General features: G+C 35.7%; 1 protein-coding gene across 2 annotated transcripts in view; it reads right to left on the bottom strand.

The window, feature by feature from the left end:
- The window catches only part of Cep290 (centrosomal protein 290), an 80,891-nt gene that overhangs the window by 47,401 nt on the left and 5,940 nt on the right, over positions 1-27,550 (bottom strand). The window contains exons 7-26 of one of the 2 annotated variants that reach the window (XM_052753223.1): positions 24,965-25,018; positions 23,947-24,099; positions 23,028-23,210; positions 22,367-22,456; positions 20,059-20,181; positions 18,876-18,999; positions 16,718-16,890; positions 13,655-13,817; positions 11,851-11,951; positions 11,693-11,780; positions 8,803-8,915; positions 7,875-8,615; positions 7,594-7,686; positions 7,255-7,339; positions 6,593-6,735; positions 5,843-6,007; positions 4,600-4,749; positions 3,072-3,187; positions 922-1,024; positions 606-836 (exon numbers count right to left, since the gene is read on the bottom strand). In XM_052753223.1, coding sequence (XP_052609183.1) covers positions 606-836; positions 922-1,024; positions 3,072-3,187; positions 4,600-4,749; positions 5,843-6,007; positions 6,593-6,735; positions 7,255-7,339; positions 7,594-7,686; positions 7,875-8,615; positions 8,803-8,915; positions 11,693-11,780; positions 11,851-11,951; positions 13,655-13,817; positions 16,718-16,890; positions 18,876-18,999; positions 20,059-20,181; positions 22,367-22,456; positions 23,028-23,210; positions 23,947-24,099; positions 24,965-25,018 — 3,192 coding nt within the window. The remainder of the gene's footprint in view (positions 1-605; positions 837-921; positions 1,025-3,071; positions 3,188-4,599; positions 4,750-5,842; positions 6,008-6,592; positions 6,736-7,254; positions 7,340-7,593; positions 7,687-7,874; positions 8,616-8,802; positions 8,916-11,692; positions 11,781-11,850; positions 11,952-13,654; positions 13,818-16,717; positions 16,891-18,875; positions 19,000-20,058; positions 20,182-22,366; positions 22,457-23,027; positions 23,211-23,946; positions 24,100-24,964; positions 25,019-27,550) is intronic. The other variant, XM_052753222.1, reaches the window with a different exon arrangement.

Below are 27,550 nucleotides of genomic sequence, written 5' to 3'. Positions count from 1 at the left end.
ACTTAAAAATGTAGGTATCAATCAAAAATGACACATATCCCCACAAAAGACTATCCAGATATGCTATCTTTTGGAGTAACGTAACATAATTACTTAAGCCATATTCTTGTTAAAACTTTTCCAACTGAATCAAATCAAGGCCTCAGAGCTAAACTTGTTAAAATCAAAATAAAGAGATCAATCAAATACTCTTCAAAGAGAAGAACAAAACAAAGCAAAAGAGGTTGCTGTCTTTGGAATTTAGGACATGGAACTATCAAATCCAATAAATGCATTACTCATGATCAAAGCCTAGAACAACTATAAAAGACTTAATATAGTCTGCACAGTAGGGAAATTAGGGAAATAGTGTCAATTTTTCAGTAAAATAACATTATTATTGTTATGTAAACAAAAGCCTTATATTGTAGAGATGTATACTAAAAATATTTATCAAAAATGTCCACAATTTATGTATTTATACAAAAAAATGGATGAAGTAATTACAGAAAATGTCAATAAACATTAACCATTAATCATAGATGTGCATGATTCTTACTGTCTTCAGACCTGAAAAGTTCCTGAGCTTAAAAAAAAATAAATAAATAAAACAAAATCAGAAATACCTTAAATCTTTGCAAACTTCCAATTTTTTCAGTAACTTCGGCTTCCATGGACACTAAGTCGTTCTTGTGTTTCCCATTTTCTTTTCTAAGCTGCCGCTCCATCTCCACTAAGGTCGTATACTGCCGTATGAGGGACTTCTCATTCACTTGCAAAACAGTGATTTTCCTACTGTTTTCTGAAAGCATTTTCTTCATTTCATTTGAATCCATCTGAAGGGCATTGAGCAAGTTCTGCACAAAATCACAGTGACATTACCGAGTGACTCTAATTATCCTCATCTGTACCTGGCAGAAGGATACTCAAAGTGGTGCTTACATTATACTCCTTTATTTTCACAGCATCCTGTTGGACTTGATCCTCAAGTTTTCTCTTCTCCTCTTTTACTGTCTCAGCTTCTGTTTTCCAAGTCTCCTTTTCACTATAGTATCATGCAACAACAATTAAGATGATAAAGTAAATAGAGCAAAATATTTAATTGCAAAAGGGACAAATTTAGATTATGGAAGTTTTAAATTTTCTCAGAATAAGAGACATACTACCTAACATTCGACATGCAAGAAGTTAAATTTTCACTCAATGTTTTTAATAAAGTAAAGGTAGTATCACAATTTTATCATATTTTCAATCTGTATCTGCCCTATCTCTTTAAAATATCTGCAGTCCTCATCCAGACATTAAAACATACATGGCAAGTCTACAGTATTTTGTGTCAATAAAAAGTAAATAGAAAAAAGGGTTCTTTGAAACTTCATTCTAGCACTAGAGGTTTCCTAACAAAAGGGCAGAAAAGCTGGCTGTACAGAGCACACAATGAAGCCAATTGATTTGTTAAAAAAAACATATATGTATTTTTATTATATATACAGACAAATATATATATATATATATATATATATATATATATATATAAAACATCAATTGAGTACCTACTCAGTTAGAATATGGAATTTATAAACAAATTATTGTAAAGAGAAAAGGACTAAGAATATAGAGTTAATACAGTAAACAAACGCTTATAAAAATTAAATCTCAAAATCCTGGCCCAACTCTTAAATATGAGCAATAAATATGTCAGAATATTTAGGATGCAAATATTAGACATTATTGGATTTGGAGACAACTGATTTTCTCTTTACCACTGAGTATCAAATGTAAAGAGTTTCTTGGTTAGGGGTGGGACCCTGTGTTCACTTCATTTTTTGTTGTTGTAGTTTTTAAAGAGAGAGGAAGAAAAAATAAAGACATAAATGTGGGTACTTAGGAAAGAGAATGTATCTTGGAGGAGCTGGGAGAGGGGAAACATGATCAAAATACACTGCGTGAGAAGAATTTTTAAAGATCTAAAAGAAGGTATGTGAAGGACGCAAACAAGAGCAGGTTCAGGAGCTCTACTGTACACATTGTGATTTCTTGATATGCTTGAAAATTGTTAAATGGAAGATCATTATATCTCACCATAAAAACAATGAGTGGAATAATAAGTATATTACACAGGTTGATTTATCTATTCCACTTTTACAAGAATTAAAATACCTTTTTATATGCATAAACAAATATATTTATTTATTGATTAAAAGAAATCCAAATTAATCATTTTTACAAGTACATACGTCATTGCTGCTTACCAAAAAAACTGCTTACCAAACAACTGTTCATTTATGCTTGGCATAAGCCAATTTTAGTGGCATCATTATCTTTGCTACTAAATGGTTTTGATTTGAACATGTGACTTAATTTTGACTAGATATGTGTCAAAATATGGAAAAACATGTTACTCTTCTTCAATGGACATAAATCACTGATCTGTGAACTCGTGGAAATGCATTATAACAATAGGAGATAGCAAAAATCCATACAAATTGATCCATCCTCTAACTACCTCTGGGTTTCCTGTCAATGAGATGCTACCATAAGTGTTTAAAATTACCTTTGATTATGAAGTATAATTCCTACTAAGAATATGATTGAATTGAGGAAATAAGAGAGATAAAGGGAGGCCTGTTAGTTCCTTATGAATAGATTTCTATAGTAATGACAATGATGAATACTGCTAATATTTATAGTGTACAGTTCTGCAGTGCACTAGCTTGAACATTTTCATGTAATAATTCACTTAGATTGCATTACAACCCTACTGGGGTTAAAACAGTATTATCATAGAATATAAGATACTTATATAAGATATATATATATATATCTTATATATAAGATAATATCATAGAAACTAAGATACTAAGTAAAGGAAAAGTAACTTACTCAATGCCTCTTGCCTACCCAGTGTTGAAGTCTGGTTAATCTCTACCAATCCCAGACATGAAGAGTATTGAGATCACTAAACTAGTTCAGAAACATGTTTAAACATGTTTTTGACAGCAATTCTGTGGAGGGGGATCAATACTTTTCTTTGTGACTGTCAGAACAGTACTACACTCCAACTAAAATTATAGTTTTCAAAACATAAATACCTTAGATAGTCTTTATATAATAGACTCTGCTGATGACGAATTACTGCAAATTTTCTGTTATAATCTTCAAGAGAATCTTCTAAATGCTTTAGCTTCTTTTCTTTATTGTCGAGTTCCTAAAAAGTAGTTTATAAATTAGAATTTAAATAGTATTAGACTATATTTTGGAATCCAAAGGTACAGATTCACATTCCAAAAAGAGTATTACAACTCTGTATTTTCAACATTTTAATAAAAGGTACAACGAATGAGGCAATACACATAAAAAGTGCTATAAAACAAGCAAAATTCTTTTCAAATATGGCGGCTGCAGTAAGCACAAAAGCTGTCAGATACAGGATTCACCTTCAGCACAAATGTTTATCAAACAGAACAGTTAAATGCTCAACTCCTATTACTTAGCCACATATTCTCTTGCCAGCATACATTTCTGTGCCTTGACTAAAATTAGCCTTTCTATTTCCTTTGAAATATGGGGAAACTGTGACTTCTGCATTAATGAATTAAAGCATTTATTTGCATGCATGTGAGCACACAGTGCATGTGTGGAGGTTGGAGGAAAACCTGAGGAGTCTGCTCTCTCCTTCTACCATGTGGTCCAGGTGATGATCATGAACAATGGCCATCAGGGCCGGCACCACGTGCCTTTACCCACTGAGTCATCCTGCTGGACCCCCCCCTTTTTTTTTTAATTAAAAAAAACATAAATCTTAGATCATGCATATCATGTTGCCATTACTTGTTGATGGTGTCCCTCTAATATACAAAAATAAGTCATTAATATTGCTGTGAATTTAAAAATAGTGCCATTAGATGAATTTTAAAGAAATGTTTTGATATGTTGCTAAGTTACTCTTACTTGGGTAGCACACAAATTCAAATAAAGAAAAGAGTAATGTTATGTCCAAATACAAAAGGAAGATTTGATGGTTATAACTCACGCATCACACCAATGGATAATCTAGCAGTGGGAAGCAATGATACCTACAATTATAAACCTATTTTTAAAAGTATAATTACAGGGTATGTGATGTCATAGATATTAAAATTCAGGTTATTTTTAATCCCATTGTATAGATGGCAAACAGTAAAGCAAGCACAGGGTAAGTAATAGAGTACCCTTTCTAATTTGCGGTGGATCAGCAATTCACACAAGAAAGAAAAGGGGAAAGTCAAGTTCACTGCACAAAAAGCGACACTTCTAATAACAGCACCGAGGAGCTTTGTCGTTTTATTCTCTCACTTTTCTAACCAGCCAGAAACACGGCTACAATGCTATGTCATAGTGTCTGCTTATAATTTTTCATGTCTTTATAAATTACAAATGAGCAACACAAATGAACAAGATGTCTGAACATGCTTTACATGGAGGTAAATGGAATAAACTTCCTTTGTTTCTATTAGCTCAGCTGACTCATAATCTACCAATAACATACCTGTTTCTTCTGAGAACTCAATGGAATTCATAGACTAAATTAAGAAACGTACTATCAAAAATGTCTGTCATTAACACATAAATGACCAGTACCTGCAAAAGGTGTATTAGATATTCATTCTGGGAATTGATGATATGGGCACTAGACGGTGCTACTCCATCAGGTAAGTCTACACCTTTGTAAACTACATTGGATCCTGCAGACTGACGCAGAAGATCAGTTTCTTTCTCCAGATGTTCAATCTGGAAACAACCCAGGAATGATTATCACAGTTAGGAAAACTACAAGGCAATAAGTTATACTTCATGTTTTCTCTATTGAGTATCTTTTTAAATGGACGAGAACAACTTGACAAGAATTAATTAGATTAAACTTCAATTTTTACTTAGAAATGCCTAATACAAAATTTAGAGCTCTAGGTTCTCTTTTATAGTTCAAAGAACTTATTTTTCCACATAACTTCCTAAGGAATCTTTAAAAAACAATGTGCAGAAAGTGAGAGACTTTGGAATGTCCAGCCTAACTAGGGCTCAAGGATATACGTGAACGAGGGGCACAAAGATCCTAAGGACCAGAAGTTGTGGGTGACTGAGGAAACAGCCTTTTTCAGCCCCAGCAGAGCAGATGCCCATATGGAGATTGTTGTGACAGGACACACAGTATCTGTAAATGATCAAGCCTGAAAATCCCAGCACAGAGGAAAGGATACACTCATGAAGTCCCACCCCCAGCCAAGAAGTCATTTGTAATTGGTAACTGCCAGGAGAGGAAGAAATGCATTTTCTTCAGGAGAGTGACAGTGGGTCTATCTATCAACCATACTCCAGGGTAAGCCCCATGCTCTGGAGCAGTTAGCTGGCTATCACAAATCAGAGTCTACGGTTTCTGTTAGTTTCTTTTGGCTGTTGTTTTAAGAGGGAGAAAGCACACGATGTACGGTTGTTAGGGAGGGTCTAAACAGAGCAGGTGTGGGTGGGATATATTCAAAATATACCATGAGAAGTTATCAAATAACAAATAAAGACATTTTCAAATCTCAAAAAAAGGTCATTTTAGGCTTGAAAGAACTCAAAGGACGTTCTCATCTCATAAAGCAGTCTTTAAAAAAAGGTTCCGGCCGGGCGGTGGTGGTGCACACCTTTAATGCCAGCACCTGGGAGGCAGAGGCAGGCGGATCTCAGTGAGTTCGAGGCAGGCCTGGTCTACAAAGGGAGTTCCAAGATAGCCAGAGCTGTTATATAAAGAAATTCTGTCTCAGAAAAAATACAACAAAAGTTTCCTATTGAACATACAGTCATAGGTGTAATATTTGCTTGTATTTAATAAAATTCTTACCTTTAAAATTGCTTTTGTCAACTGCTCTGAATAATTGATAGCCTCTTTCTGGGATTCCCTGAGTTCTTGTCTTAGCTCTTCATTCCGTCCTGTGAGCTGGTCAACTTGGGCTTTCAAATGCACACTGGCATCAAAGATTCCTTCTGCATTCTTTGATTCTATAGCCTAGCAGATTTATATTATATATATTACAAATGCAATGGAAAACAGTCAAATCACAGACAAGAAAAATATGCCCTTAAATAATTTAATTATCTTTCTATGTTCACTGGCATATCTAATAAAAATGCTACTGAATTTCTTATTTATGAAGTAATCTTTATAAAATTTAAGTTTGGCTTACGTTAATATACATATTGATTATTTCATTAAAATAAATAACATTGATTAAATATTAATAGATTAGTGGAGTGGAAAACAACCAGGCAGTAATAAGAAGATCAGCATTCATATATGAGCCCGTTTCTTGTCATCTGGGCAAGTAACTTAGTTTCCTTACATCTTTACTTCCTCACTCCAGCATCTACAAAGCAGAAGTGTTAGTTCTGCAGTTTGTGGGGGCAATGTGATGAGCTGCTGATGGCACCTGCTACTTACACTTTCCTGCCATGATAGGTCATACCTGAAATGTATAATTCAGCCTGTTTCTTAAGCTGCTTTTTATCTGAGTAATTTATCACAGTATCAAAAGAAGAAACCCATAGAGAAGGGTTGGCTGCAGGCTAACATTAACATGTGAACGTAACTTACATTAACCAGTCTTTCAAGACTCGGGATGATTAGAGATGTTTCACCTCCTTTCACATCAGGATCCTTCTGCATGTCCTTAATAGCTTGCAAAATTTCTTTCATACCTTCCTCAAGTTGTTTATTTTCTTCAACTAATTCTTTTACTGCAATTACATTTTTTTCACATTGAATAAATAGATCTTTTCTACAACTTACATTTTCCATGTGACAATATTTTAGATAGGAAAAAATTTGGAGAACAAAAATGTAAATAAAGTTCAACTATAAATGGAACAAGAATAGCTGAGGATAACCACCACACCTATTTTAGTCATGTGCACACACACACATACACACACACACACACACACACACACACACACACAAACACACAAAAGCATGGCTTTGTCATATTAAAATCTTTCAATTTTTATAACTTTACTTTCACTTAAGCATATAAAATTGTGATGTATTTTCATAAAAAAAACTGCACTTAACATTCTATAACAATAAAAATAGCAATGTAAACCACAAAGATATATAACAGGGACTGAGCTATATAGATTATTATTATTACAGGCAATTAAAGATTCAAAGAATAACTAATGTACTAAAATCCTGTAGGTTTAAATTTTAGTATAGGGAAAATAGGTATAGAAAAGGAAGAGATAATAGTGACTTACATTTATTCTGAAATTTAGCAATTACTGTCTTACTTCTTTCTAAATCTCTTTCCTTTTCAATAAGTTCTCTTGAAAGAAATTCATTCTGAACAAAGAGAATAAAAACATTTTATAAAATACCACAGTAATAAGTGGGTTTCACAAACAATGCTTTATAAATTCAAGTTTAGCACTCCAGGAAACAGGCTATAGACACAGCCATTATAAACTACAGGCTGTTTATCTTCCCACCACCTCTTCCTCCCGCATTCCCCATGGCAGGAGGCAGAGAGAGGCGCAGCAGGTTTCCGTCCTAGCACCAATCACATCCTTGCCTTTGATGCTCTGTCTTTACACTACCTGTTCTGCCTGGCCTCTCTGGCGATCAAGCTCTATGTCTGCATTTCTATTCTGCTGTTCTTGGGTTGATAAATCCTGTGCTATGGTTTCACTCTAAAGAAACATTTAATATATTAGGCAAGTCAACAGGTATATTGCAACTTTAGAATTTTTTTTTTAAGTACAGATCTGTTATAAATGAGTTGTAATGTGTAAATAAAAAGAAATCTTAGAATTATTTACAGAACTCTGGTAAGAAAAATAAGACAGGGAATGCATGAATATATTTAAAGAAAGCTCACCTGAGATCTAAGGAATACTAGCTCTCTCTGTAGCTGCTCTATAAGATTCTCAAGGGGCTCTATCTGAGACAATTTGGATAGTGTAGAAACAGGCACAGGATCTGAAAGACTAACTTGGATCGGACTTCTCAGCATCTCACTCTGTCTTTTATCGTCTTTCAAACTGAAATCAGCACACTTTGCTTGAGCATGGACCTGTTCATCTTCTGATGCTACTTTATCCACATCATGGTCATATGATTGTTGACAAAATACTACAGATTTTTGCCTATGTGATAATTTCTGCATTAATTCTGAAGCTGTTGGTGATGCTTGAAAAGACGAACTGCTTTTCTGCAAGAACCTGGTTTTCTCTAGAGCTTGATGGCTTCCTGACACTCTCTTCACACACTCATGGGAAACAGAACATGGGTAATCACTTATGTCTTCACTGCTCTCCTTACTGAAGGTTCTGACTAACGAGTCTAGATTTCTCAAAGATTGCAGACACGGTGCTTTAAAAATCTCCCTTATTGTAATGGCTTCTGGAGTTGGATTATCGTCTTTTACTTGCATAAACGAGGAACATTTAGTGAAAGAGACAATGGGATCCACTCCACTGTCTACACTACGATGAATTCCAGACAGCATTCTCGATAATGATTGTACAGTCCTATTTTCCTCTGTCTCACTCTGATCTGATTGCAGAATGCTGAAGGACGGTCTGCTACGCGGCAGCTCTATGTTAGCTGAACTCTTAATCTGCATTCAAAGTAAACAATGCCTCGTTAATCAATCATGAGACCCCCCAGGTTATCTAAGCAAGCAAAAATTAATATTAATTTAACAACCTCAAAGAGCAGAGGTGCTAAACGAGATTAAATGATGAAAAAAAAAAAGAACTACTAGAATTTTCCTTTATTCTTTTTATCAAAGCATTACGGTTTACCTTTGATTGTGTTTCATTCATACTTTTGAGGCTCATAAAATTTAATTTTCCTTCTCCTATTTTATCTTCCTGAGAAAAGTTTTCAGTTAGGTTCAGTTCCTCAATGGTTAATCCTACAATATGAAAGATTAAAAAATAAGAAAGAAAGGAAAAATAACTCTCCTTTAATCCAATGCAAGAATAAGGTTTTAATCTAAACAAAAGGTCTAATGTTTCTAAAATCCTTGATCAACATGTAACCAATATAACTCTCTGATCTAGTTAATTTTTAATAAGCTATCAATAAAATGAGACTTTCAATTGTATCTTTATCATTTGTGTTCATGTTAACTTAAAAGTATCCAATAATAAGTAGTAAAACTATTAACACATATAAAGAAAATCAATGGAAGGCCATACATTTTAATTTTAATATTTATATTTGACTTTATTTTTGTGAAGCTGGGAAGTGACTTTGTGCAGGGTTTTTGCATGCAAGGCAAGTGTTCTAATACTAGGCTCCAATCTCAGTCCTCCAATGGGATTCTTAAAAAGATACTTTGAGCCGGGCGGTGGTGGCGCACGCCTTTAATCCCAGCACTCGGGAGGCAGAGCCAGGCGGATCTCTGTGAGTTCGAGGCCAGCCTGGTCTCCAAAGCGAGTTCCAGGAAAGGCGCAAAGCTACACAGAGAAACCCTGTCTCGAAAAACCAAAAAAAAAAAAAAAGATACTTTAAAAATGTATTTCTTTTTATACTACTATTTTATGTGTATGGGTGTTTCAACTACATGTGTGTCTGTGGACCACGTGTGTGATCAGTGCACCTACAGGGCACAGATGGCATTGAATTCCCCTAAGACTGAAATTACAGAAGGTTGTGAGCCAATCAACCTTACAGAAGGTTGTGTGTGTGATGGAAATTGAACCCAGGTCCTCAAGGAGTCCGTGCTCTTAGCTGCTGAACCATATCTACAGCCCCTTTAAAATTTACTTATTTTGATAATTTCATACATTTGATAGCATATTTTGATCATATTTACTCATTACCACCTCTTATGCCCTTTCCACACCCCTCTGAACACCTTATTCTCAGTAAATCCTCTTCCTGCTCTCATGTCTATTGTTTTCATGACCTCTACATTTAATTACGGTTGCTTGTATGAACATAGACGTAGGGTACTTACCAGAGTATGGGAAAGAAGCAGGAATTTTAAATAAATTGATCATTGTACCGGTACATTGTGGAGTTTCACATCTCTACACTAATGTCCTAAGGTCACATTAAAAAAAAAAGATGGGGGGGTGTTCAAGAGATGGCTCAGTGGTTAAGAGCACACATTGAGCAGGTATGGTGGCATATGCCTTTAATCACAGCACTCTGGAGCCAGAGACAGGAGGATCTCTGTGAGTTCAAAGCCAGCCTGGTCTACATAGACAATTCCATGCCAGCTAGAAAGAGCACAGTGAGACTCTGTCCAGCCACCTTGCAGTGCCTACTGAGTTCATACATCTCAGAGAAGAACGCACTACTGTCACCCTCCTAAGCCAGTGTAGTTACTAACTGCGTTCTACAGTTACCTTTATATCCACAGTGTATGTACCTCTCACTCCCTCATCAAAGAAGCACCTCTTTGCAGCAGTTGGACACCACTACAAAAAGCCCCAACTAGTAAAATTACAGAGAACACAGGACTATGGGTGTCCATTCCCAACTGATAGCAACTGTAACATAACCCTTACACCTGAGCCTCACGGAACATTGCAGAAGGGACAAAAATACTGTAAGAGCCAGAGGACCAGGAAGTCTTCTGAAAGACTGAGTCTTCTGTCTATGACAGGGAAGAAACACCCATGAAATCACAACAGGACAGCTGCTTAAACAAGACCTGAACAATGACAATTCCAGTTAATATCTTAACATGAATAGGAAAAATCACATGGAGTCGCCACTAGATGAAAAGCTACAGGAAACTAAAAACTACTGAGAGAGGGAGAGTTAGTTACCCTTAGATAAGGACCCTACCCACTTTACCAACGCCAAATGATCAGCCCTAAAAACAAACATGAGCGTAACACAAAATGGACTCGCTAGGTTGCATTTATGAACTTATTTACACATGCTCACACACACACACACACACACACACACACACACACACACACACACACACAAAGAGGGATCAGAGGAAGAACATGCAAGGGGTTAGGGGAAGAGTGGGGAGGAGAAAATTATGTAATTTTAAAAAGTGTTTAATATTCCTCCAGAGGATCCAAGTTTAGTTTTTAGTACCCACACCAAGCAACTCACAACTGCCTATAACTCCAGCTCCAGGGAATCCAATGCCTTCTTCTGGCTTCCATGGGCACTAGCACATGTGTAGCAGACAAACAATACATATAAAATAAAAATAAACTTAAAAAAAAAGAATTAAAGAAACACTCTCTCTATATGGTCCTCAAAAATGAACTGCAATGGCTGTTACAAAGACTATGTTGTCTTTCTAAAAGTAAGGTAAACAAACAACTGTATTTAAATTTAAGCTTAATGAAAACTTTAAAGTAAATAATTAAAAAAAAAACCCTTCCAATGTACAGCTTTTAAAACAAAGTACCATTCTAAGGGTGACATACAGTAATATAAAAATTCCTGTTTTAAGATTAGTCACAACAAAGTGGAGCTGTCTAAAAATCATCAGCCTGTACGCTGAATTTTTCAAAAGTGTGTAATTCCAAAACCTGATTGTTGTTTTATTTAATTGTTTCAGGGTCAGGATCACACCAATTATACATGGTTATCTCTTTTTCGGGATACTATAATAGCAAAATCATCTGCAACATACAGAACAGCCCAGATCCAGGTAAGTCTTTCCAAATGGAGCTGCTTTTACAAGTATAGAATGACTGAAAATACCTGAGGCTGCATTCCTTTTTCCTCTTTCTTGAGCCATTTGACGAATTTTTCGTTTCAAATCAAGTCGTTCTTCCTCCAGACTTTCAATCTGCAAAGGATGAATTATTAGTAGTTCTCCTTAGTCCAGACAAGAAAACCATCAATGGAGCATCACTTGCCTCTTTCAAAAGAATCTGGTTTTCAGCTCTGTACTGCTGCTGTTTCAAGCGTTTACTGTTTCTAAATTCAGTTAAATCAATCATTGTCTTTGGTTCAAGGCCTGAAATAGAAAGCAATGTAATTAAAAACTTAAAAACTTGCAAATGAATGGCAAAATCTTCATAGAACATCAAGTAACTGGATTCACCAGCCAATATCATTTGAAACATGGAGACTTCCTATCCAAGAACTTTCCAGACAGTTATACTACAAAGAACGTTCCGTTTACTAATCATGAAAATCCTGACAAATACATACGGGGATGTTGCACAGGTGCTACAATGCAGTCATTAAGGAATCTTGGCAGGAGGTAAACTTGGTTCAATTCCCACTTTAAACTTGTAACTTAGATACAAAGCTGACATTTGTTTACTTGTTTATTTATTATTTTAATCTGCCAAGAGTATAATAAGATTAGGCTGAATATAATGCTTAGAGCAGTGAGCACTTGGCAGGTAGCAATCATTATTAATATTAATGATGTTATTACTGGCTTAATCCTTTCTGCCAACTTGTCTCCTAATTTGCCTCCACTTCTGAGGTGAAAATCAGGTATCAAGACAGTGTAAAATAATTGTAAACCGGACTTTGATAATTAAAAGCTAAACCCCTAGCCAGGCAATGGTGGCACATGCCTTTAATCCCATCATCAGGTGGCAGAAGCAGGCAGGCCTTTGAGTTCAAGGCCAGCCTGGTCTACAGAGCAAGTTCCAGGACAGCAAGGGTTGCACAGAGAAACCCTGTCTTGGGTGGGGGGTGGGGTGGGGCTAAACACCTAAAGATAAGACAACTGACTTTTGTGACAGCTCTCTAGATACATCAGAAGTTATTCATAAAGCCCTCCAGATTCCTAGCTGTGACCTGAATGGTCAAAAAAAACAGAAATCTAACTTGAATGTTTAATATAATCCTAAACTCTAGTTAGATATGCTTCACAAATAATAATCCATATAAAGTATTTATTTTTCTATACAAAAATTTTATTGTCAGTTTCATTAAGAAAGCACTAATTGATATTCAGCAAGTATAATGAAATTATATTTACATCATAATATTCATTTTACAGAAGCAACTTAGACTGTGCACTTCAGCTATAACTTACCATATAAACTAGCAATATTAATGAATTCACCACTTATTTTAAAAAGTATATAAGTTCCCAAGTCATATTTGAAAATTATATCTTTGACTAAAGGGAACTCTTAAAATACTCAAGTAAAACATAAGCAGTTTAAATTGTATTTATAAATCTTTAAAAGGTTTACAAAGTACTTTTAAATGGCCTCATCTGAAACTGATTTTAGTTTGTAACATAACAATTCATACGGACGTTTCTTATTTGCAGAAATACAGTTGACTGCTGGTATGCAGCATAATACAATGCACTTTCACCTCTGGGTGAGCAGTTATTATTACTGAAGACATACCAGGCCAAGGAAAGCCGTGTTCCTTATCAGCCATCCCAATACAGTGAGGTCCCCAAATCCACTTCATTCAGAGTACCTCCACTTTTGTTTAAGGGTTTCTACAGAAACATTTATTTGGGGAAAAATATCCTTCAACTATTGAGGAGTAAATAAACACACGTAAAGTAAGGGCCAGAGGCCAAGCACAGGGGAGGAAGAACATGTATGTGGAATGAGAGGACTTTGATTTGGTGAATAGGGCCACTTCCCCTCCCAAAGTATAAACAAACCAAAAGGAGACAAAGAAGACTTAGAAAGTAGGGTATAGGAAAAAGAAATGTCTTCAAAAACAGCTTACCAGCCCGTTCTCTAAGGGCTTCATTTTCATCAAGGACATCATTGATTTTCATCTCAAGCTTATTGATTTCCTTGGTCAATACTTCAATCTCTCCATCTCTTATTTTAATTTGGGCTTTACAATGCTTTATTTCAATAACAGCATCTTCTAAGCCATAAACACCCTGAAAAATACCCCATCTAGCTTAAATACAATTTATTTGAACAAATAAATCATATGTATGAATTTACTTTTTTTTATTAAGTTGATGGTTAAGCAAACTTACCTAGACCTGTATTTTATATGGCAGATTTTTTTATAACTGATACATAAAAATAAGAATAGTGCATATTAATGGAGTCTCTTAATGTGCTTCTATAAACCAAATCTAGCAATGAGGGCAGAATATCAACATCTGACACTTAGGCAATGTGACTTGGAATATTACATATGAAACACTGAATACATAGACATATACATAAAGGTACAGAGATAAAAACACGAAGATAAAATTGGGCATACCAATCAGTACATAATTAATTGTCTGAAATCAAATTTAAAAATATGGACAGTCTAAGTAAATTCAGTTGATATAGTAGGCACCAAAGTCATCTCCATCACAAGGTCATCAAGTGTCACACCCCCATGATGGCACAATGACACAGATAACAAGGGATCTAATCCTGCTACCTCATCAGAGCTGCTTACCAAACAGAACACTTCCATCAAAAGTTTTGAAAGGAAGGTAAATGCAGAAGGAGGATAAGGGAGGGCAAAATAACAATAATGATGTCTGGAAAGGCCAGAAGAAATCAGACAATCAACTATTCATCTAAAACAAAAACAATCAAATGCACAAAAACTCTGTAACAAACTAAATATGCATATATGGTTTAAATGAGCTTTTCTCATCTGTGCTGACAACGTTCCCTCCATGAGCCAAAGATCACCTAACAAAAATCCCAATACCAGACATGAGATGCCTTCTTTTGAGTTGTTGGTCAAGGTTGTCTAAAAGACTCTCGAAATGCACAGCCTGTTGCTATTGCCCTTGGCTTTCCCCAGTGGTAGAAGGATAGATAGTCCCAGTTACTGGAGCCACCATACATTTCATAAACAGGGCCTAGACACCCCTATTTGGAACTGATTTTTAAGCCTCTTCCCTAAGGACTAGCTTTCATGGTACCAGAAGGCATCATGGAAGTTTGCAAAAGTGGGAAGCAGCTGATAGACCTACCCACCTCTGCTGCTTATGAACCACAGTGACCAGCACGGCACAATATTCCTGAGGGAAACTACACAGTGCTAGTGAAGTCATGGTTACTGGAGGAGAACCCATAACTTTACTACACATATGTCCTGATACCTACAGATAAATATAATCCTCTTTCTCTCTGCAGAAGAAGGAGACCATTACTGAAAACCACAGGCAATCAAAACGCAGAGTTGTAGAGGCCAGTCAGGCTCAGGGACCATGGCAGAGAGGGGGCATAACTTTAAGAGGGGGAGAATCAGAGTTTTAAGAGAGATTTTAAGAGTGAGATAATCAAGCAGATTGCTATGAGATTGTGTATCCTAATAAATGTCAGAAGCTGTGCCATAAAGTCTCATCACCATGACTGCCTAAATATGAGCGAAACAGGAATGACAACAAGAGATATGCCAAGGAAAGCCCACGAGGACTCAACCCTCCACCAAGAACTACAGGCAATTAACGAATGTTTAGCAGGAAAAGGTCTTCTCTAGTAGAAGCAAAGGGCTAGAGAGGCCCACAGAAATCCACAAAGATACCCCCACAACAGACTGCTGGCAATGGTCGAGAGACAGCCCGAACTGACCTACTCTGGTGATGGGATAGCCAAACACCCTAATTGTCATGCTAGAAACCCCATCCAATGACTGAGGGATCTGGATGCCGAGATCCATGACTAGGCCCCGGGTGGATCTCTGGGAGTCCAATTAGCGAGAATGAGGAGGGTTTATATGAGCGAGAATTGTTGAGACCAAGGTTGGATAAAGCACAGGGACAAATAGCCAAATGAATGGAAACACATGAACTATGAACCAATGGCTGAGGGGTCCCCAACTGGATCAGGTCCTCTGGATAAGTGAGACAGTTGATTGGCTTGATCTGTTTGGGAGGCATCCAGGCAGTGGGACCGGGTCCTGTGCTCAGTGCATGAGTTGGCTGTTTGAAACCTGGGGCCTATGCAGGGTCACTTGGCTCGGCCTGGGAGGAGGGGACTGGACCTACCTGGACTGAGTCTACCAGGTTGATCTCAGTCCACGGGGGAGGCTTTGCCCTGGAGGAGGTGGGAATAGGGGGTGGGCTGGGGGGAAGGTGAGGGGGGCCGGAGGGGGGAGAACAAGGGAATCCGTGGCTGATATGTAGAACTGAATTGTATTGCAAAATAAAAAAAAAAAGTAAATAGTTCAAAAATAATAAAATCTTAAAAAAAAAAGTCTTCTCTAGTGAAAAGCACAACAAATGGTTATCCAACACCAAATAAACATATAACTGCCGAGCAGGGATGGCGCATGCCTTTAATCCCAGCACTCAGGAGGCAGAGCCAGGCAGATCTCTGAGTTTGAGGCCAGCCTGATCTACAGAGCGAGATCCAGGACAGGCACCAAAACTACAGGAAGAAACTCTTCCTGAAAAAAACTATCTAAATAAATAAATACATAGATAACTAATTATGCAGGCTGATCAAGTTATATTTAGGAATATATATGTATATTCCTAATATACATCTAACAACAACTAATGACAAAAGAAGCAATGAGGGTAAAATGAGGGTAAAGAGGGTTAGGTGGGGAGGCTTTGTAAGGAGGAAACAGAAGAGAGAAATGATGGAATTATAATCTCAAACATAAAAAAAGTAATAAAAATAAACTTTGTAAAAAAGGAAGAATGTTTAGAAACAATTCTCTTGACATAAACCAAATGCCCAAAAGCTTGAATAATTTAGAACCAATAGAGATAGAGAAGGCTTTCTACATGGAACACAATAGAAGCCACACAACAGTCCTGGTGTCAAGAATAATTTCAAGCTCTTTGGCTGACAAGATAAAAATACTTACAGATTCATAATCTTTTAATCTCTTCAGAGCCTCAACCAATTCTTTATCCTTCTCCCGGGCATCAGCCTCGGCCAGTTCAGCTGTTCTCTCAGCCTCTTTTGTTTTCTCTTCTAAAATTTGTACTTTGGAGTGAATTTTCATATAATGAGTCTGTTGGTGAAAGCTTGAAGTACCTACCATGTGAAAACAGAAACATGAGTGAACCAAATCGAGTATTCCTTCCTATTAATCAGTTGTTCCCAAGCAGGGAAAGAAGTACAGCACAAAAGCTTCTTACATGTTAGAATTTATATTTGTAAAACCAAGGACCAAGGTACTGTTTTGATTTTATTAATAAAACCAACTAAAAAGTAGAATTGAATATAATTACTCTAACTAGAAGGATAAGGCTTATAAAGAAGGTTGTAAAAGATACATTACTATGACAAAGGATAATAATAATCAACACTTTTATGACCACCATTAACATTAAAATAGATTTTTCACCTGCTCATCTTGAACTATCGCCAAAAATGAACAGTTTATTTTTTCCTAGCTGACATTTTCTGTGGTTGTCAGGACTAGGCATCTTATGGTGTTCCATCTCTCTGCACATTCCTTTTTAGTGTCCTGTGGTTATTTCATTTCATCTCATTAGCCTCCAAATTAGAAGTATTCCCAGAGATTCATTTTGAGATTCTTACATAACCTATACTCCTTCCCTTGATGGTCTACACTAGTCTCTAACTTCAAGCTGAATTTTTATGGAGATGGATGCCAAGCTTTTATCTTTAACCTAAATTGTGCTTAAGAACTTTAGAAGCCATACATAAGTATCTACCGAAGACTTTTAGCTGGATGCCTAATAAACATCTCAAATTTAACATGTTCAAAACAGTACCTCATCATCTCTAAACCTTCCCTTCTCACAATCCTTTCCAAGATACAGATCAAAAGTCCTAATGAGTGTCTCTCAAATCCTCCACCTAAGTAACTCAACTTCTATCACCTTCAAAACACATCTAAAACTGACTACCGTTAATACCACTGTTAGCATAATGCCCAGTCTATTAGGTTATTCCCATAGCCTGGTAACACTTCTCCCTGCTTCCTTCCTTACAATCACTACAATCTAGGTGAGACTAAATCATTCCCATCTCTTTTACCTAAAAGCCAAAGTCTTTACAATAAACTACAAACTTAATAACAAGGCCTTTAGCATCCTCTTTGATCTTTTTTTCTGCTATTTTTCATTGTTCACTCTCTTCCAGCTGCCAACATTTACCTGTTGACTCCTAAACAGTTAGTGAGTTTGAACACACCCCCACTGCTTGTGACCATACACACTGTTTACTCCTTCACTGCCTTTAAGACACTGTTCCAGCATGTCCAGTGAGACTCTCGCTTTACTGTCTAAATTACAATGTGCATGTCCGGCTAAATATTTTCTTGTTGTTGTTGTTGTTTCAAGACAGGGTTTCTCTGTGTAGTTTTGGTGGTTGTCCTGGATCTCGCTCTGTAGACTAGGCTGGCCTCGAACTCACAGAGATCTGCCTGGCTCTGCCTCCCGAGTGCTGGGTTAACGGCGTGTGCCACCACTGCCCACCCAATCAATTTTTTTTATCTTCAGCAATTATAAGTATGCCCATGAATTTATTGTGAATCCTTTTTGAACTACCATACCTCAGTATACTTACAAGATGTAGTTTTATAGAAATACTGGTATTTCAAGGGCTTAAAGTCAGAGGATTTGATATAATAGGCAAAATAGTATAACTTAGTCAAAGAATAGGATGACAGATTTTTGGAGAATTATTTCAAAACACACAAAATTATTTCTGAAAATAATTGACAATGGGTAACACATCTACCAAAGAACCTTTGTTAATTATAAAAGATATAATTTAAAGAAAACCTACATTACCATTTTAACTTTTTATACAATTGATCTAAAACTATTGTCTAAGTAATTTTCATCATGAGAAAAATGACAGAAAAGCATGCATTATTTACTAGTTTAAACACTAGAAATACATGGCATAATTAATATTTTGTATAATTATTTAAAAATACTTATAATTTAACAAACACTTTGGTAGCATTACACAATTTTATTTTTATAAAAAGTCTCTTGAAATACAATATATGAAAGTCATATACTTATAAAATATTAAATTACCTTTGTCTTTCTTGAGCTCATTTTTCAAATCTTCAATAATAAAAGTATTTTTTTCCATTTCTTTTGTATATTGTTCTACTTGTTCAGTAAGCATCTTAATTTGACTGTCTCGTTCCTGAATACCCTATAAAATATTTTGAAGAATCAAATAAACCTGCATTGTTATGAACATATATATTTTCAATAAATAAGAAAATATATTTTCTCATGGCCAAACTATGTTTCTTTTAGACAATTTTTTATTACATTAATTTATTTATTTTGTGTGTGTATGTGTGTAGGCAGGAGTGTGGAGGCCAGGTAACAACCTGTAAGAGTCAGTTCATTTTTTCAGGATATCGGGTCCAGGGCTAAACTGAAGTTGTCAGGCAAACACAAAGTATCTGTACCCACTGTGCCAACCTTGGCAGGTGGCACCAGACTCAGCAAACTAGGTTTCTTATGTATTATTCAAACTGTACTACACAACATGTAGTTCATGTTAGCATAATATACAAAGACGGAGAAATGTGTTCCAGAACTCCCTAATATTTGAGACTTTATAACTTCTTACATATTGTTCCTCATCATCCATTGAATCTTATCTTTACCACTTCATATGTTTTCTCTGGGATTTTCATCCAGTTCAGCTTTTATGCCTTTCATACTTCATTTAGAAACAACATTCTCATCACTGTTCTCATTCATCAAATACATCTCAAATTCCATTCTGTCTTTAGTACTTTAACTGGAAAGAACATACATAAGAGAAGTGCAGGGTTTTGTTTGTTTGTTTGTTTGTTTTTCTGAATGAGTTTGTTTTGCTGAAAACAAAACCCTTGGGTAGAACATTAACAATATAACTACACTTAGTTTATTTTACATAGTATCGTCATAAGATATACAATAATAAACATTAATAAAAAGGTAGTAAGGTATTTAAAATCTATAGGTTTTTAATAGAGTTTTAGTAATTCTTGACTGACAATAATAATAATATAAAAAAGCAAAATAATTCTGCTCTGAAGTATAACTCTCACTCTGAACTTAATTCCAGCTTCGCCTCCCCACACTTGGGAATGGATGAGAAACTTCGGTTTGTATACATGCAGTAATGGAAGCCACCAGTTAGACACAATGACAGACAGGACAGCCCAGACATTAACATCATTGGCTGACATTGCAAATTTTGAAAAGGTTTTACCTGTTTCAGAGCCATAATGTTACTTTTATCAGCATCAAGTTGGGCATTTTTAAGTTTCTCTCTCAGATTATGTAACATTTGCTGATATTCAATGATTTCATCATCTTTAGAAGACAAAATTAACTATAAACAAAACAAGATCTGTTATAGAAAAGGAAAATTAACAAACCACTCTTCATTTATAGAAAATAATAAATACCTCTAGTACATTTAAAACAATACAAAAAATAAAATTCTTTTAAAATTGTTTTTCAGTGTGTGGTGTATAATGTGTTCTCTCTCTCTCTCTCTCTCTCTCTCTCTCTCTCTCTCTCTCTCTCTCTCTCTGTGTGTGTGTGTGTGTGTGTGTGTGTGTGTGTGTTTGTATGTGTGTGTCAGGAGTTGACATGGGATATCATTCTCTGGAGATAGAATATTTCACTGAGCTTAGATCTGACAAGTTAACTGGACTGATTGGCCCCTGAATCTGCCTCCTTTGCCTCCCCAGCATGCTTTCACAAGGTACCAGGGATCCAGAATTCGGGCCTCAGGCTGCCACAGCAGGTACTGTATTGATGTCTCTCATCTCCCCAGCCCAGAAAATAAAATTCATTTAATAAAAAAAAGTCAGTAACTACAACTACTATATATACAGTTTGAAATTCACAATTCAACCCTTAAAGAAAACCCTCTGGATCTCAGGCCTCATTTCGGGAGAAAAGTTATATAACTGCAAAATGTTTTATAGAAGATGTTTCTTAAGAAAACATTAAAATATCACAGGAAAATACAAAATAACTTGAATGAATGAATGAGTATTTTGTGTTCTTAGCTACAGAGAGCAAAAAAATCATAAAGATGTTCATAAAAATCAGAGTCTAAAAATCAAAACCAAAATAAAAACAGGTTTTCAGATATTTATACATGCGACAATTAAGTGTATGTAGAAAAAAATGTGTATGTAGCTAGAAAGTAGCTAATCAAATGAATAAAAGGGAGTACAAAAACACTCAAATTCAACATAAGTTTCTATGTAATCAAAATAGAACAATATTTCAGTATGAGAATGATGAAATATTCAAGAAATATTACTTGAATAAAAGTCACTCAGCTGTATCCATTTCACTTTAAAAAAATTAATATACATGTTTCAAAGATAAAATTAAATATAAAATCAGAAGATACTAGAAATTGGACGAGAAAAGTTTTTTTTTTCAAATTGTATTAGCCAATATAAATATTCATTTTTTTTTTTTTCTATTTATCTGGAGATAATGTCTCACTACTCAGAAGTCCAGGCTGGTCTTCAATTCAGGACCCTCACCTTCTGAGTAATAGGATTAGTCATATGCCCTCTAGCCTAGCAATATTAAGTGTCAAAATGCATTAAAATACAATAAATGCAAATATACAATATAAAAACATGCACTTCACATAAAAAATTCTAAGAGCCAAACATAGATATAGTTGTAATTTAAATCACAATCACACTTGTAGCAATTGACTTTACCAAAATGTGTGTGTGTGTGTGTGTGTGTGTGTGTGTGTGTGTGTGTGTGTGTGTGTGTATGTTCTCTCATTAAAACACTGCTTTCAAAAGACAAACTGGAACCCTCCTAAATGTTCAATGAGCAAACGCGATTCAAACAACAGCTGAAAAGCTCTGGCCTCCACTCACTGCCGTAAGGACCTGGAAAGCAGCCATGCTCATTCGCTCGTGGACTGTCCAGCGACTGCTGCTTTCACGATGAAGCGGCAGCTGAGTGCTTACAACACAACTGCATAGCTAAGCTTCAGAAATTAACTGAGCCTTTCTGATTAACTCAGCTTTATCCCCCATTGCAACCATACTGGTTTAAAATATAGATTATCTGAACTTCCCAGATAATAAACAATTCCTAATTGCCAACACAGTTTATGTGAGCATGGCCGGAAATCAAGACATCAGAAGTGTGACAGCTTTTACGATAAGAGTTACATCATTCACAAATCCCAACCATCATAATCCTAGCTTCTTGACAGAGGGTACAGCTCTGGAGTAGGTGTGACTGGAACGTAGAAATCAGGTACACAAGGGGACACTGTGAAAGGGCTTTCCAAATGATTCTGATGAGTCTTTTTCCTAGTCTCATTCTGGATTAATCTTGCCTTTAAAGTACTTGTCAAATAAATAAAAGACTACATATAGAAGTTTAGAGCTTTTCTAGCCAGAACACACAGTAAACTTTTTAAAAACAACACAAGTGTTATTAGCTGCTGTAAGTCCTTACGAATCGAAGTGAAAGTTAATACACAAAAGGAGAACAAGTCGTCTCCACTGAGACAGCACCTTCCACTCTTCCACTTTGGCATTGACAGCCATCATGACGGGGTCATCCTCTTCATCCTTTGCTTTCAGAAGATCTGTGAGCTCTTGCACCTAAGAGGAGCAATCAGTCATGAAATGGTGCAAATTAGTGCAATCCAATGTATTATTATATATGCATACTTACTTATGCACAAATACATGCTTGCAGATGCCTTATACTTCATATGCTATTTATTACTGCCATAGCCCTATAGTTAAAGGTGACATTTATTGGCTGAACAATACTGAATAAAACTCTAAAATCTGAAACAGTCCCAAATTGGATATTCTTTATGGTACCACAAGTGGAAAATTACACATCATATATCATGTGCTCTGTTTTAATCAAAAGACAAGTGTATGAAAACTGTATTCATGGTATACATATCAAGGACATAAGAAGAATACATGAATTTAGTGTTTAAACCTTAACCTTATCCTCAAGATACCTCATGTACATATGTAATCTATACACGGCACATATGAGAGGATTGTAGAGCCCCTGTGGACAAGTATTATCAGGATGACAACATATTACTATAGGAAGAAAAGCAACAAAATCCACACGTTAGAAAATGAAAGTATTCAATGACTCCATCTGAAGCTTATGAGAGCAAGTCCTGATTTCAACAGGCGTTCTTACTTGAAGCCGGTAGTGCTCATTCTCCTTTTTGATCTGGTCCATTACAGTATCTGTCTGATGCACAACAGCTTTCATCCTGTTATACCCGTCAGTCATCTTCTCCATTTCCTGTACAGACTCTTCCAGATTTTTTCTCATTTCTTGGTTCTGAACTTCAATTTTCTCATTAGCTTCCGTTAAAGTCTAAAAATGTTAAATACACTATTAGTTTAAAATAGTTTTACAAGAAACTGAAATTTATATTAAGTTGTAATTAAATAGAGCCATAGGGCCCTTTAGAGAAGAAAATGATTCATCATAGACCATTAAGATTAATGTGGCATTGGCCAATTAAGTCAAATTAAATGTGAAGAAAATTGTATATAGGATCTCAATTGTTCTTGGTGCCCAATACAGACAAATGTAAGGAGTAAATAAATAATTACAAATTCAGAGACGCCTTTTACTTTGTACTTTAAAAGTACATAATGTGGCCAGAGATGTGTCCGTGGGTAAAACAGGTGCAGCGTAAATACGTGAAGCTCAGCTTGAATTCACTAGAATGCACATAAAGCCAGTTACAGTACTATTTTCATTCCCATTGCTCCTACTGGGAGATGGAAGAGAGATAACCGTCTAATCCCTGGAATTTGCTGACCTAGGCAGCCTGGAATACAGTGAACAAAGAGATCCTACCTCAAACAGGGCAGAGGCTGACAACAGACAGCAGAGGTCATCCTCTGAGCTCCACACACATGCAGACACCCACTCACACACACATATGGACAGACAGCACTGTTCACACACAAAACAGAACATTCAAAATACCCAGTGGTAAACACATAATCAGAAATGACAAAGAGGGATAGAGATTAGGTTCACACCACCCTGATATTCAAGTTTGTAAAACCATTGCTCTGAGCTGACTTACTCACTTTACCTGAATTTCATCGAGATACTGAACAAGTTCATAGTTCTTTTTAGATAACTGGGACCGGTAGTCGCTGTCCTCTCCTCTCCTTGACAGAAGGGATTCCTTTTGTGAATCTATCTGCTTCTGGTAGTCAATAATGTCCTGGCGAAGCTGTTCATTCTGAGGTTACAGCAAACACAGCCGTCATCCATTAAAAATACAAGTCAAAAGAAAAACAACAGGCCAATACTACTGAGAACGACAAAAAGCTACCTTTTAACTAATGCTCCCAGACATAGCTCTAAGTTCCCACGGGCTCACTACCCTTACCACCTCACCTTTTTCTTTAGACGTTTGTTCTTCAGTAAAGGACAGGAAAAGGATAATCAGAAATGAGAAAGGCAACACATAATTAAAACGAATATTTAAGTTTTAAAGAAAACAGGAATAAAGAAATGTTTTAGGATAACTGAAAATATTTTTTAAAATAGCCAAAGAAATTAAAAATATTAAGTATGAACCAAAAGAAAGAACATTTGGACTAAGTTAAAAGGAAATTTTAGATAAAACAATTAAAAGGAGAGAACAAGGTAGATGGGAGTTGGAGGAGGAACAGAGATGGGGAAATGATGTGGTCATATTTTAATTAAAATATTTTTGTGACAAGACAAAATTATTACTTAGCACATATACAAAAATAACAATACAACTTATAAGACTTTTTTAGAAACAAAATTATGAGCATGCTAGACAAAGAGTCCTAAGAAAAGAAATCTATTCAAATGCTCAATTAACTGATTAGGAAGCATAGCCATGTAAGAGAAACAAGGTGGACCCACACAGATCCAAGAAAGGGATAAACGACCCAAGGGCCTCCTATTTGGTTGACTTTGTCATTCCCTGAGACAAAGCCATCGTAGTATCAGTTAGTATGATTATCATCAGTTACACGGATTACATTCTGGGTAAAATACAAATTTCATTGAACCTTTTAGACAGGTAAGCCTTTGGTGAACCACCATATTTACTGAAGTCTTCTACTAACCTCTCTTCTTAATTTGCTGTTTTCATTTTCCGCCTCCTCATTTCGAAGAGCCAACTAAAATGGTAAAATAATAATAATAATAATAAGATAAAACTCAAAGGTAATTCACCCTAAATCCCATATTAGCTTGTTGATTTAAATGCTAAGTCTTTTCCAATAAAGTAGAGAACCTTTAACTACTAAAGACTTCATATCACACTAGCACAAAACAAGAAAGAATTTTAAACTAAGGATTTTAAAAAGTACAAAAAAGGGCTCAATTTTAAAGCTTAAAAATAATAATAATAAAATAACAACTATCTATACAAAAAGCAAACTAAAGGCTAAAAAAGACAAACATCTAAAAGTTATATTTCCCAACATTTTAAATGTTTAAGATCATTCTAGCTTTCCTTATGCCAAGGAAAAAACAGTCTTTGCTCTCCATAGACCTGAAACACCTAGAAAATGGCAGTACAGAGAATAGTTAATTGAAGCCATCTGAAATCCGATTGGCCTGGGTTTATATCTTTTGATTTTCAATTCCTACTTAAGAATGAAAAAGCCATCTACTATCTCTTAAATTCATTTCATCTCCTCTGGTGACATGAGAAATATGATGTATGTATGTTCTGAACATGATATTCAATGAACAGGACAGCAGAAAATGTCAAATGTTGTTTTCTTGCCCTAAAACAGTTCATTTTTTGCAGTTTCTGTTTCTTCTGGACAGAAAAAAAAAATATGACCAATATAGTGGCTTTTTATTACCTAGTCTCATAAGACATCCTTTTGATGACCTTTTACTTTTCTGGTTTCTGCCTCACTCAAGCAAAAAATCCAATCACAATAGCATGCAACAAACTTAGAAGGTTCTATGAGGAGGCATATGATGGTTCTTTAGACTCTAGGGGACAGCAGGGAGGAAATAAAAGATGCCATTGGGTTAGCAGAGGAACTCTAGTCATAGATTAGATAAGACTACTGAATCAATATTACATTTCTTGAACATCACAATTCTATTTTGGTTATATTAGAGATTTCTCACTTTTGGAGACCTATTTAAGTGTAAAGTATTATTATGTCTAAATTAAGTCTCAAATGGCTCAACAAAAAAAAATGAGTGAGAGATGAAGAATTATGTATACAAAGATATGAAGAAATCTGAATTGATGAATATACATGAGAAGAATATGAATATTTATTGTTTTTCTAACAATCTTCATGAAAACATATTTTCCAAATAAAATATTTAAAGAAAGTTCATAGTAATATGCAAGGCACAATGCAAATTTTAGAAGTTTGATGGTGATTAAAATAATGACTACTATTATTATCTGGTATTAACTGTCCAATCTATTCTGAATTGGAAAGTTAAGAATTTAATACTCATCATTCAATGTTACTCCATTGTTTTCCTTTTGCTTCTCAAACTGCACGCTCTTGATGGCTTTCTTCGAGAGCACCTACTTCATTATTTTATTAAACAGTTGTCAGAGATACATCTTACAATTATTGCTCTGGCTTCATTAATATCTGTACTAAAAACCAATACATTCTCATGATCTGTCCAGTGTCGACTGTGAATATGAGATTCAAACATCTCTTCTTTGAGTATTTCCACAAGAATCTCAAATTCAACTTTATAAAACTGAAATAATGATCTCAAACCTCCAAACTCCTTTGTGTTCCAAACAGCACCCTTATATTTACCCATGCCCATACCAAAAAAATAGACAGATTGTCCATTCCTCTCCCTCATCAATCATACACCACATCCAATTACATCTCCTCCTCTCAAGTATGCCTTCGTCTCTTACTCCCATCATTTATTCCCTTAATAGGCCACCAATAGTACCTGTTGGAATTAATACAAACGCCTTCTTCAATCCACTCTCCACAAAGCAGAGTAAGCTTTACAAGCACTGATTTGACCTATCCTGTGTTCAAACATTTCCTCCTAATATTTTAGAAGAGTTCCTTAGGACCTCACCTTTCCCAGAAGTTCACAAGTATCAAAGCTGGGACCATAGGATAGGAGAGTGGTTATCAGTCCATTCTTGAGTGGGCCTGTCACATTCAAATCCTCACTTATCCTTCACTAGCTGTGACCATGAGCACTTACTTACTCTGTCTATATCCATTCACTTCTTCATTTGCACCATATCAGAAATGACTCCTGTCTCACATATGGTAGGTATCAAGTAAGGAATGATGAATCAATGCATACAAAGTATATGACAAATAACGAAGACTCCATCTTATCTACGTTTCAGTCAAATGAATAATTGTAGTTCTTGCGTATTTCTTACTTGGGTCTTAATAAATGATGTGCCTTCTATCCAGAGTATTCTCTTCTTTGATACTACATACATTTTCATTTCTGTTGCCATACTCCCTTCTACTTTCAGATGCAGTTTATGCATTATATGCTGAACATCCAGACTGATTTAAATAGCCCTCCACAGCGTATCTCAACCTAGTCTTACATCCTGATGCACCCATAAAGTTTCATATTATCCCTATGTTATTATAAATTGTGAGTATCTCTTAGAACTAGAACTTTGGTATTACCCAGCAAAGTTTTGGTTGTACTGTAATAACCAC

This window comes from Peromyscus californicus, unplaced genomic scaffold, assembly GCF_007827085.1.
Source record: "Peromyscus californicus insignis strain IS unplaced genomic scaffold, ASM782708v3 Scaffold_24__1_contigs__length_46423439, whole genome shotgun sequence".
Lineage (NCBI taxonomy): Eukaryota > Metazoa > Chordata > Mammalia > Rodentia > Cricetidae > Peromyscus > Peromyscus californicus.
Note: the sequence above shows the minus strand (reverse complement) of the source record. Positions and strands in the feature narration are given on the sequence as shown.